The 21,960-nt window shown below is 31.6% G+C and overlaps 1 protein-coding gene and 1 long non-coding RNA gene across 5 annotated transcripts in view; one reads left to right on the top strand and one right to left on the bottom strand.

The window, feature by feature from the left end:
• Positions 1-21,960, bottom strand: part of HMCN1 (hemicentin 1) — an 814,916-nt gene that overhangs the window by 289,087 nt on the left and 503,869 nt on the right. For all 4 annotated transcript variants that reach the window (XM_074222240.1, XM_074222238.1, XM_074222239.1 and 1 more), the window contains exons 6-8: positions 18,341-18,447; positions 2,309-2,429; positions 438-701 (exon numbers count right to left, since the gene is read on the bottom strand). In XM_074222240.1, coding sequence (XP_074078341.1) covers positions 438-701; positions 2,309-2,429; positions 18,341-18,447 — 492 coding nt within the window. The remainder of the gene's footprint in view (positions 1-437; positions 702-2,308; positions 2,430-18,340; positions 18,448-21,960) is intronic.
• LOC141512896 (uncharacterized) overlaps positions 1-21,960 on the top strand; it is a 70,349-nt gene that overhangs the window by 34,842 nt on the left and 13,547 nt on the right. The window lies entirely within an intron of this gene.

The following is a 21,960-nucleotide window of genomic DNA, read 5'->3' as shown; positions in this document are numbered from 1 at the left end:
TCCCAATAATCAAGAATATATAGTCATTCTTGAACTTGCTCAGCTAATTGAACAAAATGTTCAAATGTTAATTCAATAAATATTAATTAAAAATAGCTAAGATCTGAAACACACAAAAATAGTTCATAATTTAGGCTGAAGCATATTCTTTGGAATCAGTTTGATTATTTAAATCAATCAAATTATTCAATAAATGTCCTATTAGACTTCACAACTTTGTGAGTAGATTCTGTTTAAGCATTCAGTAGAGGCCAAGGGAAATTTTATTTTATAGATAAGGCAATAGAGATAATTAACTCAAGTAATTAATATCTTGGTATGAAAAATCAATTTAAATGTCTAGTTACTAATTTCTAGTCCACTACTGCTTTATAAGCCAAATTTATTGCAATAATTTAATCACATACAAATATTCAGAATTTTTAATAATAACTTACCTGGAACAATACTAGAGAATGATACACTTGAAACTCTTTGGAAAAGGTAATCATCCTTATCATAACCTGTTACTTTAAGGAAAAAAGCTTCATTTGGAGGAATGAAGTCAGAAATGTTCCATATGCCATAGGGTTTTCGATCTGGATAATATTTAACAGGAATAGTTTTAAGAGAATCTCCAGTGATACTCAGAAGTTCAAGACGATCCACTCTGGCTGGAACAGCTATCCCAGAGGTGTTCAAAAGTACATATGTAGGTATACCTACAAGAAGAAATATTTATTTGGAAAAGCACTTATCCTGTATTTATGTTTGCTTTTTGCTGTTAAAGACAGACAGAAAGGAGGGAGAGAACATTTCTAAAGTCTCAGGCACTATGTGTTGGCACTGTGCTAAGCAATTTACTGGGAGATAGGGGCTATTATTCTCTTATTTTTCAGTTGAAGTAGACAAAGACTAAATGAATTCCTAAGGATCATGAATGTTGCCAGGAAGTGTCTGAGGGCACATATGAACTTAGGTCTTCTTGACTCTAGATATATCACTGTATTTACTGTGAGATACACACATGTACACATATGAGACACATATGTATATATGTATGGAGAGAGAGACATTTATACACATAGTCATCCTTGTAAATATATCTTTATATTTATGATTAAAAGCTATATATCATATAATCTGCTATTTTATATTTGTCTATATATGTATATATTAAAGTTATACATGTATATAGCTATGTATCCATGTATCTGTATTTATATATAAATATTTCTATATACAGAGAATTTGAATATAATGCAGTTTATTCTAACAACTATTTCTTAAAGATAAGGACTATAATTTTGAAAATTATCATTTGGAAATCCAATATAATGTTATAGCCACTGATGTATTTTTTTTTTTGCAAGGCAAACGGGGTTAAGTGGCTTGCCCAAGGCCACACAGCTAGGTAATTATTAAGTGTCTGAGACCGGATTTGAACCCAGGTACTCCCGACTCCACTATGCCACCTAGCCGCCCCCTGTGTATTTTTTTTAAAAAAATAAAACAAAATATTTTATCATGGAATTTTGGAAGATTCATCATTTTTATTCCACCTGTCAGGGCTACAATGAAAACAGCATAATGACATTAGAAATATTGTCAACTTTGAACTCCAATATTTCTGAGCAGAAACATAGTTTCAGTTTTTGTGGAGGACTAAGAAATAAGCTTAGAAGCATTTAATTCTATCCTCTTAGATCTTAAAGAAATGGCATGCAATGTTTTTCATATGAGTCAATGTTTTTTGGTATGAGCTAAAAATGTGCCAATAGCTGACAAAGTTAATGGTAGTTTATGCTACATTAAGATACACATAACTTCCACAAAAGAGGAGGTGACTACACCCCAATATGACTACATCTGTATTATTGTGATCATCTATAGATACTAAATTTTAGGAAGGACATTTGATAAAATAGAAAGACCTTGAATTCTTACTATCTGAGGATAGGTTAAAAGAATTGTGTAGTTTCAGTTTGACTAAGTGAAGATTTAAAAAGGAAGTTGATGCCAAGATCATTTCTGATGTTAAAATTCTTTGATTTTGTATTTTGAACATCATCTCAATGAGAATAAAATCATTTACATTCAAAAATATGATAAAAATATAGATCAAGAAAGCAATTACTTCAAGAGGAAATGTACAAGATATTTTTTGTATGTATTCATATTTTTTCATATTATTTAGAGTTGGCAATGACTTCTAGTTTATCTACTTAACTATTTCAAAACCACAACACAATAATATGAAAATGAGTACAATAACCAAGAAGCTATCAATTTGCATTTCAATGTCAAATTAAGGAACAAACAGACAAACCTTGTACTGGTCTGCTAACTGTTTTTTTGAAGTCTAGTGTTGGTTTTCTTGAAAAGCCAGCTCGGAAATCTATAGTACTTAGGCCAGTAATACGAATTGAGTGTCTTCCATTGCTAGATGTCTGAAAAACATTGAAAGACAGGCCATATCAATGCCTACCACTAAATATTTATGAAATATTAAAGCAAAGACTATGACTTTAAAAACTGGAAATATATCAGCATGACAGGCACCAAACGATTACTATCTTTTTAATTGTATAATTGTACTTAACCTCAAAACTATGTATCAACTTAGGTGTTAGAGTTCTTAGGCTCTTCCATATGATTCACACTGGAAATGCCTTTCTGTATTTTGGAATTTTTTGGAAGAAAAATTGTGAGAAAAAATGCCTATATACAAATACATATAGTATGGTATAGTATAATATAGGGTATATTTTGTCCTGACTGCATTATTAATTCTTAATTCATAGGAATAGTGCAATAAAAATAAAACACAAAAGGCAAGAAGTAGCCTTCACTTTTACCAGGTGTTCAATTTTTAAGTCTATACTGTTCTCAGTGCTTAGTAAATTTATATAGATATATTTCTCTTTCCCCTTCCCTGTACCTAGTACATCTACCTGAATTAGACTTTAAAAATTGAATTATTGGTAAATGTTAAATCTACTTCCTTCCTTTTCTATGTTTTATTTTTATTGTATTATTTCTGTGAATTTAGGAATAATAATTTTTCTAGGACACAATATACCCTACTATACTTTGACACTGTCCACACCCCCTGATCTTGGAAATTCTTTCCACCCTTGCACTCTGTAACAATGCACTGTTCCAATTCACCTTTTATCCTATGCTTTTTTGACTCCTAATTTTTCCTCTCATTGACCTTCAATTGCAAGCCTAATAATAAGCATCCACAATAAGACTTCTTTTTTGATTCTCCCATTTTCTTTAGTCTTTTTTTTCCTCATTCATAAAGTCCATCCATTCACTTGGTTTTAACTTTGTTGAATTCAGATGTTCACATCATTCCAACCATTGTGCTAGGCACTGGGTACGCAAAGACAAAAATGAAACAATCCCTGCTCTCAAAGAGTTTAGACTCTACTGAAGATTGTCAAATGCACACCTCCATTTCTTTCCTCTAGTTGCAGCTCCCATCATCTTCTGCATATAATGGATAGATACTAGGAAAGCTTATACACAAACACACACACACACATATGAATATGTATTTATATTTCTTTTTTTTTTTTTTTGGCTAGGCAAAGGGGATTAAGTGACTTGCCCAAGGTCATACAGCTAGGTAATTATCAAGTGTATGATGTCGGATTTGAACTCAGGTGTTCCTGACTCCAGGGCCAGTGCTCTATCCACTGCGCTACTTAGCTGCCCCTATATTTAAATTTCTTATAGAAACTGACAAATAATATATAACATATTCTAGGAATATGTACCAAAAATAGATATCAATCTGCATAATTTTTTTCACATATTTGTATCCATCTACTAGAATGTTTCTATTGTATGTATATAGATTCAAGGAATAATTTAAGCATCTTATAATTTAACTTTGGCAACAATTAATTTATTTTTTAAAATAGACATTTATTTTTTATACTCATATTATAAAAGTCTATATTTTTAAAACATATACCTATATATAAGCTATACAATCTAAACTGAGTAAGTTTTATTTTATTTATTTTTTAGGGTTTTTTTTGCTAGACAATAGGGTTAAATGACTTGACAAGGTCACACAGCTAGATAATTTGTAAGCATCTGAGGCTATATTTGAACTCAGGACCTCCTGATCCCAAGGCCAGTGCTCTATGCACTGTGCCACCTAGCTGCCCCATGAGTAAGTTTTAAGTGAAAATGTATTTAGAATATATATTTTAAAAGTAAGTTTTTATAAACAATTTATAAGTTTATAAACAATACTTATAAACTATTTTTTTCTTTTATGCCACCTCTTTCTCAATTACTCTTATTGACTACTATTTTCAGAAATGAGTCAGAAGAGAAATAGAAGGAAGAGTTGTCATGTTATGTGCAAAAATAAAAAAAAGAAAGGAAATAGCATTCTACAGTCATTTGTCTCAGACTTTAAGAAGTTTAGATTCTTTATTAGGTTTGACTATTTGATTAGTCTACAGGAAAATGATTTTAGAAACTATACCTGTGATTTTTACTGTTATACAGAAATGAGTACTGTTATATGGAAATTAGTACAACAACCAAAATACTATCAATTAGTCTTTCAATGTCAAATTAATAAAACTGTCTATATTAATTCAGGTAAACATTGTCTCTGTAAGTTATAATGATAGATAGTTGAGAGAAAGATAAGTAATTTCCACCAAGTCACTAAGTCAACATGTTTCAGTGCTAAGACAAACTCAATTTCCCCTAAGTCCAAAGTCAGTTTCTATCTACTTTTCCATGGTATTTATCTTCCAGGTAAATATTTAAGAAAATTTGATTCAATTTGACAAATATTTATTAAACACCTGCTACTATTTGAAAAGCACATCTCATCATCTGTTATGTCAAATCTTGTTGTCAAATTTTATATAAACAATAGTAAGTACTTTGGATTAAGACCAAAGAATTGGGTGGAAACAGGTTGGTTTGTAATTAAGATTTTTGTCATTCTTCACTCCTCTCTAAGTATTGATGAGACAAAATGACTATGTGAGGATTAAAAATATTATCTCATTTCAATATTAATGGGAAAAGATGAGATAGAAAATAGCCCTTAGGTAACAATGGATTAGACAGCATACTTTTTTTTATTCCTCACGCTGAGGAATCCTATCTCATTATCATCAGCATTTGAAGATATTCTGAACTGCCTTATAATAAAAGTTATCTTTATTAAATAGGCAAACATATTTAAACAGTAAAAAGTGAAAAGACATTTTTGCAAAGTGATAAAATATAAATAAAATATATTACAGTAGATTATTAGGTCCTCATCCAGGATACAAACAAGCTCTAATTTAATAACAATATGAATAATCATCTAGTAAATAGAAACTTTGCCAATCTACAAAAAATGCAATTTTTTAAAGTATTCTGGGTCAAGATGTTCAATTATGTGGAGGTATGCTCAATATGCTTTCCTTTTTCCTTCCTAGGTAGCTTGGTGGCACACCAGAGATAGTGCTGGACTTGGGGAAAATCTGAGTAGAAATATAACTTGATACTTAAATAGATCCCTAGCTGACCTAGAGTAAATTATTTAATCTCTGTCTGCCTTAATTTGCTTACCTATAAAATGGGAATCATAAGATTGTTTTGAGAATCAACTGAAATAATATTTATAAAGGATCAAATAGAAGGTGACTAAAAATGCTTATTTTCTCTTCCCTGTTCTCTTCACTTCTCAACGAATGGTAGACAGACATGCAAGGGACTATGGAGAGAGAAAGAAACAAAGGAAGAAATGGAAAGAGGGGAGGAAGAAATGTGTGATTTGTGGTGTCACATTTTCATTATATTATTAATCATATAAAATATTCTTTCTGAAAACAATATATGTAGGAAGGGAGAATTTTTCAGATTAGTTCATAAAATTTATAACCACAACACCAATTGAATAAATTTATTTTACTTATGGTACAATTAGTAATATTTTTCTGAGAATTAGCCTAAGGACTAAAATAATTTACAATATTTTTCCCACTAGAAAATTCATTCTGAGTACAAGATGGCAGAGTAAATGCAAGGATTCACCTGATCTTTCCCTCAAACCCTTCTAAATATCTTTAAATATTGAAGCTAAAGTCCAGAGTGGTAGAACCCACAAAAGATGGAGAGAAACATTTTTTCAGCCCAAGACAACTTAGAAGGTCATCAGGAAAGTGTTGCATCGGGGTGAGAGAGGAGTGCATCAATCATCAGCATCAGTCAAACCAGCATGGAACCAGTCTGAGCAAATGAGAGCAGACCTTGGAAGCAATTGAATCAACAGTGGTAGTGGTTGCTTCTGGAGCTTTCAGGAGTGTGTTGAATATTAATAAGAAAATTAAGAAAATTCATTCTGAATTTCAATCAACTTACAAATGAAATTTTAGGATACTACCTGTTCTTAAATAAGCCTTTCTATATGGTTGCTTAAGTAGTAATATAGCTAATGAAAAGTATGGATCTGATTAAACTATCTAGCACTTTACCAAGTACTATTTTAAAGTCTTAAAGCTGTCATTTATAGATCAGTCCAACCTTCCAACATTATGACAAGTAAATTAGTTTCATGAAAATGACCTCTATGCATTTGTTTTTCTCCTTTCTTTTCAAAAAGTCTTAGGATAAATAATTATTAAAGATACCAAAGAGCACAAAAATATTCAATAAACTTCCACACTGCTATCAAAAGCAATTTACCTGGCCTACATTCCTTGGACAATCCAATTAACAAAGGTTATGTTATAACATATTTATTTAACCTCAATGAAAAATTTAGAACTTGCCCAAATGTTTGAAAGCATGTTTAAAATTGCTTTGTCTTTCTGAGCCTAATCCAACCTCCAACAATAGTTATGTGACTTTCAGCATCACTTAAACTTTGCCTTAGTTTCTCATCCATAAAATAGGAATAGTACCAGCATCAACCTCCCAGGGTTGTTGTGAGGATCAAATGTTATAATACTTGTAAATCATTTAAAGTGCTAGTTATTGTTAATATTATTATTTAAAAATGACCTTCTGAATTCATTTTCACAAATTTATTTTAATTTCATAAAGCAACCTAAATTATCAATCCATACATGAAAAAAGAGAAATGGTTTTCATATTATCTAGAAAATGTTTAAAATAGTGGAGGAATTAAGGAAATTCAATAATAAAACAATGATTTCATTTATTTAAACTACAATACAAAAGATTTGGTTTCCATGGATACATATACATTCAAAAATCTTTGCTGACTAAAAATCTCTTCAAGGGACAATTTTAAAACACAACTATTTTATCAATCTATAATTCAAATTCTCAATTGTACCATTCTATTTAACAATAAATACTATTCTTTAACATGTATGCTCTCAATTTCGCAGATTCCAGCATAAATGTTAAAGTTATGGCTGAAACTGTAGCCAGAGCACATAGAGGTTATGCATTTTTAACAGCAGTAACCTTGAATTTCCAGGGCCCCAAATAAAAGAGACCCCAGATGGCTAGAGTTATCATTATGAAGGCTCTATGTACCCAAACTTCCATTGAAATTTTTCTGTAAATCTGAATTCTGGCCACTTTATTTATTAGGTAGGGTTTTGTATTTTATTATCTTTATCTGCCTCCTTTTCATCTTTCTTTCCTAGAATTCCATTTTCCAAAGGGAAAGGAATGATAAAATATAATCAGTAAGTTTCCAATTAAGAGAATCATAACTGTGAGGTGAATAGTAGAAGTATAACACATATGGAAGACATATGGTTATTCTAAATGTCTATGTAGTATCATTTAAGAATGTCAAAAGACATCACCTGACACCAGATTCAGGGAACTTGGAAACATACATGATGTTTCCATCTCCTTTGAGAAAGAGCAGTAAAGAAAGTTGTTAAACCAAAATATCAGAACATAGGTGGTGAAGGGATTTACACAAACCCATTAACATTCATTAACACAAAATGCATTAGTACTTAGTGGGAGCTGGGGTTAAATTGCTTTATCCCTCTCAGTCTAATTTTTCTTTCATATGAAAAAGAATAATTGTATCATTTGGTCTTTAAGGTGTATATTTTTCTAATATTCTAAGGTTTTGTGGTTTTTAAGAGCTAGCTAAACATTCACCTGAAAGGACTCTAAGGGAAAAATTTACCTTGAGCACAGCAAGATAAATTTTGAAATAGGGACAGGATAAGGAAATACAAACTCCTTGGAATTGCCAAAGAAGAGGATCCTAGATAATCTGTGGTAACTCAATTCGATGTTGTACCAGGTAGAGAGATTAGCAATGGTGGGAGGTCTGAGGTGGAGAAGAAGGGAGATTCAAGAAGGAATGTGGAGTCTGAGGAAATACAAAGAGCTCCAAAACAAATCTTTACATAATTAATATTTTCTTTAAGTTTTCATGATATTTTATTGATCCTTGAAGATCCTACGAGTACTTATGATTTTAGAATATTTAAAGACTTTAGGAAATTTTCCAAATGGTATTCATTACATCATAGAAGTAAATAGATATTCTATGTTTTGAGAGATTAATGTAGATTTAGCTGGCTTTATTTCAGCTGTCTACTTAAATACATGTCTTGAACATTCTTCTTTTTTTTGTAAATATTTCCATTTCATAAGATGGTTATTTAACCTTAAATAGTACATGTGAATTTGTGGGGAGAGAATATTGCCCATAAGCAATAAAAGAAAAAGTACATGATCTCTTTAGTTACTGAGTCTATATGGAATTCACATGTGCGATCTGAGTATGCCTGGTTTTTTTTCCCAATAAAGTCATCTTAAAAACCATGTTCTAAAAAACTGTTCAATGTCAATTAATAAATATTTATGTGCCAGGAACACTAGATTATAAATATAGGAATAAAAAAATTCCCATTGTAAATGAGTTCACATTAGGCATATGTATACATGCATATTATACATACACATGTGTATATGTGTTTATATATGTAAATGTATTATAGAGAATAGTTCTTAATTATAGCTATATTGTTAGTTTTATTATTAAACTCATTGCATTATTAATAATTTTCTATATTATATACTATATTTTATATGGTAGAGAATACTATAATACACTGAGAAATAATTATTAAATAATATTCATCTTTATTATTTTTATATTATATATACATATGTGTATATGCATATATTAATGGATAAACAAAATATATATGCAAAACAAATTACAAGGTGAGGTGGAAACACAAGATCAGTAAATATGGAAATTCTATTAGAATATATCTTTGAAGGAATCTAGGTATTCTCACAGTTGAAAGTGAAAAAAAGAGTACATTCCAATGATGGGAGACAACAACCTATGGATACAGGAGACTAAGGGTCATGTATATGGTGTAGCAAGAAGGTCAGTTTGACTAGATCAAAAAGTGCTTGAAAGGGAGAAATGTACAAGACTTACTTCCAGTCAAAACCTGACCCAAATAATGGACTCTTTGAAAACTAGGCTAGTCCCAACAGAAATCAATGACTCCATGAGACAGCAAGAAATATTAGAGCAAAATCAATATTCTGATAAATAATATAAGAATATATAAAATGTTATAAAATGAGCAAATTGGGAAATAGTTCAAGGAAAAGTCATTTAAAAACTATGATTTTTAAAAAGTCAGAAATCTATTTCAAAAAATATTCAAACTATAGAGTTTTTATTAAAATTAGAGATCGATATGGAAATAGAATGGATCAACTGTTCCTATCCTAAAAGAAATCCTAAATGGAAAAAATCCCAAGAATGTTATAGCCTAAATTCTGAGTTTCCATGTTAAAGAAAAATTACTGCAAGAATCCAGAAAGAGGGACAGCTAGGTGATACAGTGGGTAGAGTTCTACCCTTAGAGTCAGGAGGACCTATTCAAATCTGACCTCAGATTAATAACTCTCTAGCTGTGTGACCTTGGGCAAATCAGTATCACACAAGACCAGGTATAAATGAGCTCTTGAAATGCAATGTTCCAAAATGGAAAATGAATGAAATATGGTTTTGATCAAGAATTAGTGTTTCTTTGGCATTTAAAGCTGCTTACAACCTGATCTCGTCCTGCCTTTCCAGCATTCTTATACTTTATTCCATTATATGTACTTAATGATCCATCAATACCTGCTATTTTGATTTTCCTCATAACATTCTATCTTACATAACATTACATTTCTAATTTCCATTCCTTTACACCAACTGTTCCCAAAGTCTGTAAAAATTAAATTTGAATTTTATCTTCTGCATACCTTCTGGTTAGCTATGTAGTTCAATGAATAGAGCACCTGACCTGAAGGTAGGAATACTACATGAGTTCAAATCTGGCCTCAGACACTATCTAAGTGACCCTTGCAAGCCACATAATGCTATCTACCTCAGTTTCCTCATATAGAAAATGACCTGGAGAAGGAAAAGACAAACCCCACCAGTATCTTTGCCAAGACCCTTAAGATAGGGTGCTGAAGAGTCAGACACAAGTGAAACAACTGTACAATAAAAAAATATCCTGTAAGCAGTCTTTCCCGATCTCCAGATTGTTGCTGACCTTTTGAAATTTCCTATCTTGCCTGTATTTATAGACAATATTTATGAACATAATATCTTTTGTGTTATGTATGTGAATGTAAGATCACAGAGTCTATTTTTGCTTTTTCCTTGTTTCATGTCTCCTAGAACATAGTTAAATAATAGATGTTAACTAAATTTGGAATATTTGATAATTAAATGTGGGAGGGTCACAGCAATTCATGAAATTAAAGGTATGTTGTTTTACATTGTTTTATGTTTATTAAAAGAATATCCACACTGATGAAATCACATTTTTTTGAAGTAATGAATATTCACGAAAATTTACAGTTCAATTCTCTGAGTTAAGTCCCACTATACTTTGCCCTACCACAACTGGAGTGTTGGTTCAATTATTAATGTCACAATTTAGAAAAGAATGAAAAACATCCAGAGAATTAGTGGTAATATGATAACTTTCTTCAGTTATTAGAAAGATTATCATTTAAAAGAGACATTAGTTTACTACTGCTTAGGAGGGAGGAAGACAGAGGTAGGACCAGAGAACAAAAATCACATGGGGATAAATTTAGATTGGTGGGGATTCCAAAAAATTAGTGTCATTCTGAAGTGGAATGAGCTGCCTCTGACTGGAAGTCTTCAAGAAAAGACTTATGGCACATTAAATAAAGAAGAGATTCTTGTTCAGGTATGAATTAGTCCCTATATTTCCTTCCAATATTAAAATTATGTAATTAAAAACAATTATTAAGGAGATCTTTTAAGAAACTATCTTGGGGGCAGCTAGGTAGCACAGTGGATAGAGCACCAGCCTTGGAGTCAGGAGGACCTGAGGTCAAATTTGATCTCAGACACATTATAATTACCTAGCTGTGTGACCTTGGCCAAGTCACTTAACCCCCACTATCTTGAAGTAATACAGTAAAAATAATCTTAATTATTATACCATTAATATTTAGGGAACAAATTCTATACAATATTTCCATTATCTTTCTTTCAAAAGTAACTGAGTAGTGGCACCTACAATTTTTGTAATTATAATTAAAATAAAACATTTTAATTATAGAATATGTTTATATTTTAATTCATTTTAGCTAAAAATAATACATGGTAGAAGACAGTAGAATACAATTAAAAGAATGAAGTATACTAATATGCAATATCAATAAGGAATAAGCACTAAACGTATTTATAGAAACAAAACCATAAAATGCCAGCCTATGAAAATACAAAGTAAACTAGAATGCTAATATTTATGGTACTGAATTAACTCATGATCTTGGAGGAGAATTCTTAAGACATGAAAAATTCAGCATTACAAATTGAAATAAAATCTGATTAAAGAATTGGATTTTCATTTTCTTTGCTGACAGGAAATAAGCCTAAAGCTAATGTTTGCTTATTTTAAAAAGAAGTAAAACATAAAAACAAGAAGAAATAATATTACTTTTACAGATAAAAGCCTCTGAGGGGCTCTCAGACCAAATAGCCAGTAGTGGGACTTAGATTTCAACCAAATGTAGTTTACCAAATAAAGAGAGCTTTCATTTTCCCTCTATATTGAGAAGTTAAAGAATTGTAAAGTCAGAAAGAAATGTTCCTGAAATTGGCAAAGAGTAAGAGATCTAGAATTGTTTGAAACACTTTTTAAGAATTGCAAACTCTTCACAAATAAGAGCTGAAGGACCCTTGATACTGATTCAGTAGAACCCATATTTGAAAGAAATATCTACTGAAACAAAACGATGAATGGTCAGCCAGCCTCTCCTTGAAGACCTCTGATAATATTGCCTAAAAACAAAAATGAATTTTATTTGTTTGTAACAAATCCTGGAGGGTGAATATTCTTGTGCTTTGTGGAGGTCTTCAGTATAACTGATAAGGCACAAGGGTCCTGAGTTGGAGGGGACACTCCTGTTGTAATGAAATTTCTGATAGCACCTCTATGCCACTAAGGAGCTCTTTGCCCTAAGGAACACATAACCTGAGTTGAGGGTCACTCCCTTGATGGACAAGTTCAGATGCAGTTTTATCATATCCTCCCTTTTGATTTATGACTGTATAAATACACTTCTCCAAAATTTCACTTTGGGTCTGGTTCCTAAGTGGGCCCCATGCATGCATGACTGCAAACTTAGTAATAAAGTCATTTGTTAATCTAATTCCATTTGCTCTTTCTTAAGAGTAAACTAGAGGTTTGCACATGCTAGCCTAATTCCATTTGTTCCTTATTAGGAACAAACTCTGGAGCTTAAAAACATGTTAATTCTTTATTAAAGCCAAACTCATGAAGATCAATACTCCTAAGGAGAAGAGACCCATACCCTCTTAAGGTAGTCCATACTATTTTGGGACTAACCTAGCTGTTAAGAAATTTTCTTGATTTCAAGTTTAAATTTACTTCTTTATGATTTTTACTCACTGCTTTCAGGTCTCAACTCCAGAATCAGAGATAACAAACCTAATGCACATTATAATAGCTGTTCATAAACTTGAACATAGCTCTCATATCTCCCATGAGTCTTCTCTTTTTTAGGCTAAACATATCCAGTTCCTTCAGTCTTCATATGACACTAAGTGAAGGCTCTTCACAATCCTAAGCCCTATGAATAGATACATATGCATAAACATGTTAAGAAAATTCTCCATTTAATTGACAATCTGCAATTGTCAAGTACAAATAATTGGGATAAATTCCAGGAAAGAGCAAGTACAATACATTCCATTGACCCTAAAGAAAATTGATGCCACATCTAATTCATCTGAAGGGCATACTTGGTATAGCCAGTTTGTACCTTTTTCATAAGAACTAGCAGGTGAAAATATTTGGCTGCTAGCATAATCCTTCCTCTTGTGTGGTCCCTGGTACACATTGTGCTTATTTGTTTTTCATTGCTAAATAAATTCATGTTACTTGAATATGATTTCAAAAGCATTCTGATCATGCTTAACTGCCATAATAGGCTCTGGAAACCAGCATAAATGCCTGTAATGTAACTGTAGACTTGGAACTCACTATCTTCTTCTTGGAAGATTATTTAAGTACAGTTTATCCATATTTTCTTAATGGATATATACCCTGGGGAATAGACACATATGTGAGATTATCCAATTATACTGATAATCACATACTAATCGAGGGATTTTGTGCTTTCCAGAGCTGATGGTTGCTCTTATTTCTTTAATGTTTTTGCTGAGAATTTCCCCAAAGTAGCTGAGGGGTCAGATCTGGCTTAAGACAAATGTGTACTTAAGTGATTATATTTGAATTCTATAACTACAGAGATAAATGTCTGGATGGAAAATTAATACTGCATCTTAGATATTAGTTCCAGGATTTACCATATTAAGTAGCCCCCCCCCCCCCAGATGGGAATGTTTGGCTTAAAACAACTTTCGCTTTTGTTTTTAATAAAAGAATAATTTATATTCTCTTAAATTGCTGCTTTTAAGCATGTTTTTGTTAGTATCAGATGTAACCCAAAGCATTTGACTCATTTGTATGAAAGGCACACAAGATTTCCATTTACCTCTTTGTTGAGTGTCCCCTGAAATGTCACAGTTACACACATACGTTACAGTTTTGATATAGAAGTCACAGAGTTTAGGAAACGCAACTTTTATATGATTTGTCTATCACTTCAAACAAATCACCTAAAATTTCTGTACCTCATTGTATCACACCTATAAAACAAGACTCAGAAAGTTAGTAACCCCCTCCCAATTCATGGAAGTTGTTAAGACAAATAATATATACGATCTATTCTCTACTCATGGGATGAAAAAAAAGTGCTACATTAATCAAATTCAGAGAATGATTGAGTCTAGATTCAGCAGATACTTCCCAGTTAGCAGGAAATATGAAAGAAAGGAACAAAGATAATTCCAATTACTGATATTTCTGTAGAAGGACCAACTGTAATTAACTATAATTAACAGCTTGTCTAAACCAATGTTCAGAGTTAACGATTATATAGAATGTGGAATCCATGAAGGTGGGGACGGGTTCATTTTTTGTTTTTGAATCTTCAGTCTTTCTGGTATAGGAGACTTGCGTATAGTTGTGCTTCACTAATGTTTGCTGAATTCAAATTGAATTGTTGCAAGTGGATTCCTCATCTAACAGATAACTATTAAGATCCTCATAAGAAGAAAATTATGCTTGGCATGGAGGGAAGATGCTGTGTTTCGATGTGTCAAAGTCCTTTCCTGACCTAATGGAGTTTGTAGTCTGGGAACGTGATGAGATAGTTGTTCAACAAAAATTTATTAAGTGCAAGGCAGTTTGCTATTTGTTGGGGATATAAAGACAAAAATACAAATATTTAATGATCCTTGACCTCAGGAAACTTACATTATTTTGGGGAGAAACAAATAGATTTGGGGGGATTAGGATAAGCTTCATGTAGCAAATGGCACTTAAGGTGAACTCTGAAGGAAGACAGGTATGGTATGAGATAGTAGTGCCTTTCAAAGACTAGGAACAACTCATGAAGACTGGAGGGAAGGAAAGAACAGGGGAAGGGAATAAGCATTTATAAAGTGGCTACAATATGTAAGGCACTGGGCTAAATGATTTTCAAATATTATATCTCATTTGATTCTCACATCCTATGATATAGGAACTGTTAAAACAGAGGTTAGGTGAGGCTAGATTTTGAACTCAGGTTTTCTTAACTCTCAATCTAATGCCCCATCCACTGTGCCACCTATCTGCAGGAAAGGGCATGAGTAATGTGCCATAAAATGACCTTAAAAACCAAAAAAAAAGTATGGATTTTAGTCTAGAGACAAGAGAGAACCACTGAAGCTTTTTGAGTATAAGGGTGGCAAGATCAGACCTGGGCAGAAGAATGTTAGTTTGATAGCTGTGTGGATGTAAAACTGGAGATGGATAAAATTAATATCTAAGAAAACAATTAAGAGGTTAATTGAAATAATCTAGGTGAAAGATAACGAGGACATGAACTATATCTGCCTAATGCACTTATGTTAAATGTTTCCTAAACTAAAAGAGTGTGGGGATGAGATACAAATATAAAGAACATAATGTCTAATAAGAAAATAAAAGTATATCAATATTTGTAAACTTAAGTATTGCTTCAATCTAGAATGGGTCATTAAAATATAACAATAAATATAACTTGTTTAGAGTTTTAAGGTTTGCAAAGCACTTGAATATATTTTTTCATGTGATCCTTACAACAATCCATTAAAGGAGAAACTATTATTAAACCTATTCTACAAATGAGGAAACTGAGTCTTAGAGAGGCTAAATAATTTGCCTATGATCCACTTAGTAAGTGTCTGTAGCAAGATTAAACTGAAGTCTTCCATTATTCCATTTACCTGCCATTTCATAAAACAGATGGATAAGGGAAAGTTCCAAAAAGAAAATGAATATTTTAGCTGAGGTTTAAAAGATGAGTATAAATTCAGAGAGTAAAGAGAAGGAAGGACATTTCAGACATAAACTCCAATATTAATAAAGGTGTCCAAGCCTTTGCTTATAGACTATATGGAGGGAAGCAATATGAGATCAGGCTGAAAATCTATGGTGGTATGTCATGGAATGTCTTTTAAGGGCTAGAGTAGTGGATTTTTATATATATGGTCAAATCAACTCTATTTCTTTCTTCCATCAGTACATTATAGACTCTTCATAGTTTAAGAAAGGCTTGAGTTTGACTACATCTTTTTACATATACATATATATATATATTACATAAAACTCACCATATAAATGTATGTAATATTATAATGCTTTCATTTGTTGGACCTGAGTTCTCAGTAGTTACGCTTTAAAAAAGAATGGTATGATTTACATGACCTAAAAGTTCATAAGTACAAGATATAAATCTAAGAATAAGTTAGTCAGTGTGTCTTCATACTTCTTTAATGTCACATTAGATGGACAGAGTCCTCATCATTTCATTCCCTTATTGTTTCCAATTTCCATTTTATTATTGTTATAAGCTAATCTAAGGACCTTCCCTGAATCTTGTTATCAGCTCCTTTTCAGGTAATGTTTACTGACAGCCAATGGTATGTAAGGCACAGAAAAGACCAAGCAATTACCACTCAGAATTTGCCCACCTATCAAGATACTGATCCAAATAATCTGAAATGAGTTAGCATATGACATTCCATACTCTTCCCCTTCCTCCAAAATTATTTGGAAGAGTCCTCTCCAAGGACCGCTTTTGCTTTTTCTTGACATCTTTCTCCACCATAGCTCTCTTCTTCCTTCCCTTTCCACAGATACTCTCTCCCTACCTCTACTCTTTCATTTTTTCTTTTATGGATTATCTTCTCCTATAACAATACAAGCTCCTTGAGAACAGTAATTATTTTTTTGTTCTGCCTCTATAGTTGGAGTTTTTTGCACAATGTCTACCGTAATACTTAATGTAATACTTAAAAATATTTGTTGATTTGACTAAATTAGTCTTACGTTCAGAGTATTTCATTATTTTTGTCCATACTTCCATGTGTAAATACCATGATTACTAAAGAATGGGAAACAAGAATAAAATATGCAGTACTCCTAAGGGTCTTCAATTGTGCCTGTCCACAATGATAATCATCAGATATATTAGTTTTATTACAAAAGACAGTTTTATTTTCCATCTCTGCAATAGTCTCATTGGTCTCATTACAAGAAGGGCTTGTTTAAATCTTTGAACTTGTACTCCTAGATCATGCTTGCCATATAATGGATACTTGGTAATTGCTTGAATGTCTGCAGAATACCAAATATAAAAGAATAGTAACAGGATAGAGATTTGTGCTAGAATCATTTCTTTAAAACTCCATCAAAAATATGAGAATGAGATTAATAATAATAATGATAATAAAGTTCCACTTAAACACTAAACTTATACTTAATGATGAGATCATGCTAACTAGACTCATCATGCTTGGGTATACAATTTGCTTTGGGTCACCAACTTTTAATTTTGGAGATGATATTACAAGATTCACAGCTACATATCAGTAAAGAAATATTTATGATTTTTTTAAAGGACCAAAGATCATTGCAAACATGATCATCTTGGTTAGTTTTTAGCCCAAATCATAGCTCTCTGGAAGTATGTGTGCAAGATATATGTTCTAATGGATTAATTCAGTGAACTGATCATCAACCTACATGTACCAGTATGGATAAGAAATTTTACAATGATATAATATTTTCTAAGGTGATATAAGAACAACAACAATTGATAATGCCATAACAAATATAAATCCAATTTAATTATTTATTCAATTTGAATTTAAATAGACTTTTCACAATCCTATTCAGTGGAGATATTATCACTCTGATTTCATTACTGAGACTTATTAAGAAACAGAGAAATAAGTTGTTCAAATAGGCAAATAAGTGGCAGAGCCAAGTCAGGTGGACCATTTCTGACTTACAAACGTGGAAGTTATCTGCTTCAGCGGAGTAATTTATTTTTCTGATATATTACATTTCAGGTACTTTTTAAAAAAAGCATACCAACTTCGTGCTAAGTAAAAGGAAAACTACAAAACATAACTATAGTTTTCTGTGTTAACTTTTAGAGCAGAACAAATTACCAGCATGATAAATGGAGTGCTTTATCTCTGGAGATTGTAAACCAAGTGACTTTATGGATTACCTCCAGACACTAGAGATAATTCATGGCCTGAAAATGTCTTTAAGATATATATTATTTTTTATTAAATTGATATCTCTATTTGCAAGAGATTTGTATTATAAATGTTCTATTACATATTTTATAAAACCTATTACCATAGAAATAAAATGATAATACATGCTTTGTAGAATAACAGTACCTTAATTGTCCACATGCCAGGCTCTGGCTCCTTCACATTCACCACCTTGGCAGAGTTATGGATATTTAATAGCTCATTCAAGCCAAATCCTTTTTTTATCAGCTTCCCTGAAAGACAGACAGAAAGTTAACAAGTACAATATTTCTTTCAGCTTTGAATACTGACTAATTTATCACCACATAAATACAAGAGCAAGATCAGATTTCAAATCACATTTTTCTGATGATGATTCTCTTGCCAAGGAGTTATATACACATACTTAAAGATTCTGTCTTTCTGTTTGTTGGGTAAATGAAGTACATGCCATCTGTGGAATGTACTAATTTGCTACTTAGTAAAAATAGAATAACTAATACTGATAGATTTACTATTGAAATTGATTAAGAAATCTTAAAACAAGATATGTTTCTATAACATCCCATTAGGATACAAGCTTTAGAACTAGAGTCACAGGTTCACCTCTATCCTCCTGCCTTTTACAACTAGAAAAAAATAGCCCTTGCCAGACTGTGGTAATATTTCCAAAGGCATCCTGGATTATAATTATTAAAATAATTTCAAAGTCTGTCTCCTTGCCACAAGGGTCATTTAGACCATATGAATAGTTATTTCAGTAAGCCAGGTTAAATAATTCTTAGGCATTCATTTAGGAAATTATTACTCTGAGAGCCCTTGATGGTCATCTAAAAACTAATGTAATCAGTTAATAATCATTTATTAAGTATCTATGCCTTGTGATATCTATGCCACTGTAATAAGCACAGGAAATACAAAGACAAAGCATAGTTCTTTCTATCAAAGAGTTCAATGCCTAATGGAGAATATAGCATGTATAAACTATATGCAGGATAAATTGAAGACAATCAATCATTTTATCCAATTTATGTTCAAAGTTCCAAGTTTTGTGCAAACAATATTGGGGAGGGATATTAATCAGCAAAGTAATTTTGTAAACTATAGTCAAGACAATGTAACCAGATAATTCCAATTAATCCCTATGAACCTAAAGTGTATCTGACATGTCCACTAAGTTAGTCTTATAAGACTAATAAATTGCATTGAATTGAAGTCATTTTTTATGATTTATTCCATCCATGGTTTTCTAGTGAAGAAAAGACCCACATTAGCATTTGTAGAAACTGAAAAATGCTAAAATATTTGCAAAGAGCATACCAAAAATTTAGAAAGTAGAAACCTTATGCAAAGTGAACCTTAGATCATTAAGTTGGCATAAATCCATATTGAGAAAAGTCTGAATCTTTTTCAAGTAATGTAAGAAGTTCAACAATGTATGAATTTGCTTCTTTTGCCAATGGCAGTGTTCTTCTTAATGGATAATATCCAAAAAAAATTATAAGGAGAGAAGTAACATATACCCTTGGAAACCATATGCTCTAAAACCAGGTAATGTCCTGGCTGTCATTTGAAGATAATTTTTGGTCTTCATTCAACTCCACAGTTCTTTCTCTGGATACAAATGATATTCTCCATCACAGATTCCCCCCAAATTGTTCTCGATTATTACAATGATGGAGTGAGCAAATCCATCGAGGTTGATCATCACTCTATGTTGTTGTTAGGGTGTATAATGTTCTTCAGGTTCTGCTCATCTTGCTCAGCATCATATCCATAAGAATATGAATGTATCTTTAAAATATTTAGATTTCCAGATGTTTTCTTCAATTCCAATGTGATTGCTAAGGTACATGAAATCTCTAAGATTTTCAGATTTTTTTTTAAAAAATATAGATATCAGGTACCTTTCAAGACAAAAATTTTTCAAATAACAAAAACAAAAAGTGGAAAGTGCCTTAAGAATAGAACTGGTTGTCAGAATTTAGAAGACAACTACTGTAGGACTGAAATCCAGTGGGTGCTATATACACATTAAGTTTTACTTGGTTATACTCGTTTGAAAATTATTCAAATAGAATTAGAAAGTATATACATTTGTCTTTCATGAGTTATATTACAAAGCTTTCCATGAAAAATATATTATCAGCAATTTTACAATCAAAATTTCTTTTCCCCTATATGAGGAAGACTTTCAAAATTTCCAAATAAAAGATATAATAAAGAAATCTTGAAGAAATACAGTAATGGAATGAAACTTGAACAAAGATAAAAAATATATACATTTTTATAGAAAGGTCTTCATAAAACCAATCTCTTTCTCTTTGAATTTTATTTCCTAAAATTAAGTATGACTAAAACCAAAAATGGTTGATTATACAAATAAAACCAAATTTAGCAGCTATAAGTTATCAGATTGAAGAATCTTTAATGCTTTTAATATAATTTTTATTATAAGATTAACAATGGGATTAAAGCAAAGTTCCATTGAAAGAGAGAACAAAGTATATTTTTAATTTTTTTTAATAAATATTTTATTTGTTTTCCAATTATATACAATAGTAACTTCTACCAATCATTTTTGCAAGGTTTAGAATTTTGCAATTTTTCCCCTTCCCCTCAACAGAATGCAATCTGATAGTCTTTACGTTGTTTCCAGGATTTGCAAGGATCAATATTGAATGTATTAAAAGGAAAAAAATATATATCCTTAAGGAAGAAAGAAAGTATTAGGGGAAAATTATGTAATACTTAAAACTGCTTTTTAAAAATTTGAAGATAATAATTTTTGGTCTTCATTCAAACTCTACAATTCTTTCTCTGGATACAAATGGTATTCTACGTCACAGATCCCCCAGAATCGTTCCTGATTATTACAATGATGGAGTAAGCAAATCTATCAAGGTTGATCATCACCCCAAGTTGTTAGGCTGTAAAATATTCTTAAGGTTCTGCTTATCTTGCTCAGCATCAATTCATTCAAGTCTTTCCAAGCTTCTCTGAAATCCTATCCCTCCTGATTTCTAATGGAACAATAGTGTCCTATCACATACATAAACCACAATTTGTTCAGCCACTCCCCAGTTGATGGATTTCCAATTCTTTGCCTCTACAAGCAGAGCTGCTATGAATATTTTTGTATATGTGAGATCTTTACCCTTTTTTCATGATCTCCTCAGGGTATAGGCCCAGTAGAGAGATTGCCGGATCAAAGGGTATGCACATTTTTATTGCCCTTTCAATATAATTCCAAATTGTTCTCCAGAAAGGTCAGATCAGTTCACAGCTCCACCAACAATGTATTAGTGACCCAGATTTCCCACATTCCTTCCAACATTGATCATTATCCTTTCTGGTCATATTGATCAATCTGAGAGGTGTAAGGTAGTACCTCAGAGATACGTTAATTTGCATTTCTCTAATCAGTAATGGTTTAGAGCAATTTTTCATAAGACTATAGATAGCTTTGATTTCCTCATCTGAAATTCCTTTGCATATCCTTTAACTATTTGTCAAATAAGAAATGAATTTTTATTTTAATAAATTTGACTCAGTTCTCTATATATTTAAAAATGAATTCTTTGTCAGAAACACTAGTCATAAAAATTGTTTCCCAATTTACCACATTTCTTTTATTCTTGGTTGGAGTGGTTTTGTTTGTGTAAAACTTTTTTAATTAAATGTAATCAAAGTTATCCATTTTGTTTTTTATAATGTTCTCTATCTCTTCCTTGGTCATAAACTGCTTCCCTTTCCATAGATCCGAG

The sequence above is a fragment of the Macrotis lagotis genome, chromosome 2, assembly GCF_037893015.1.
Source record: "Macrotis lagotis isolate mMagLag1 chromosome 2, bilby.v1.9.chrom.fasta, whole genome shotgun sequence".
In the NCBI taxonomy this organism is placed as follows: Eukaryota; Metazoa; Chordata; class Mammalia; order Peramelemorphia; family Peramelidae; genus Macrotis; species Macrotis lagotis.
Note: the sequence above shows the minus strand (reverse complement) of the source record. Positions and strands in the feature narration are given on the sequence as shown.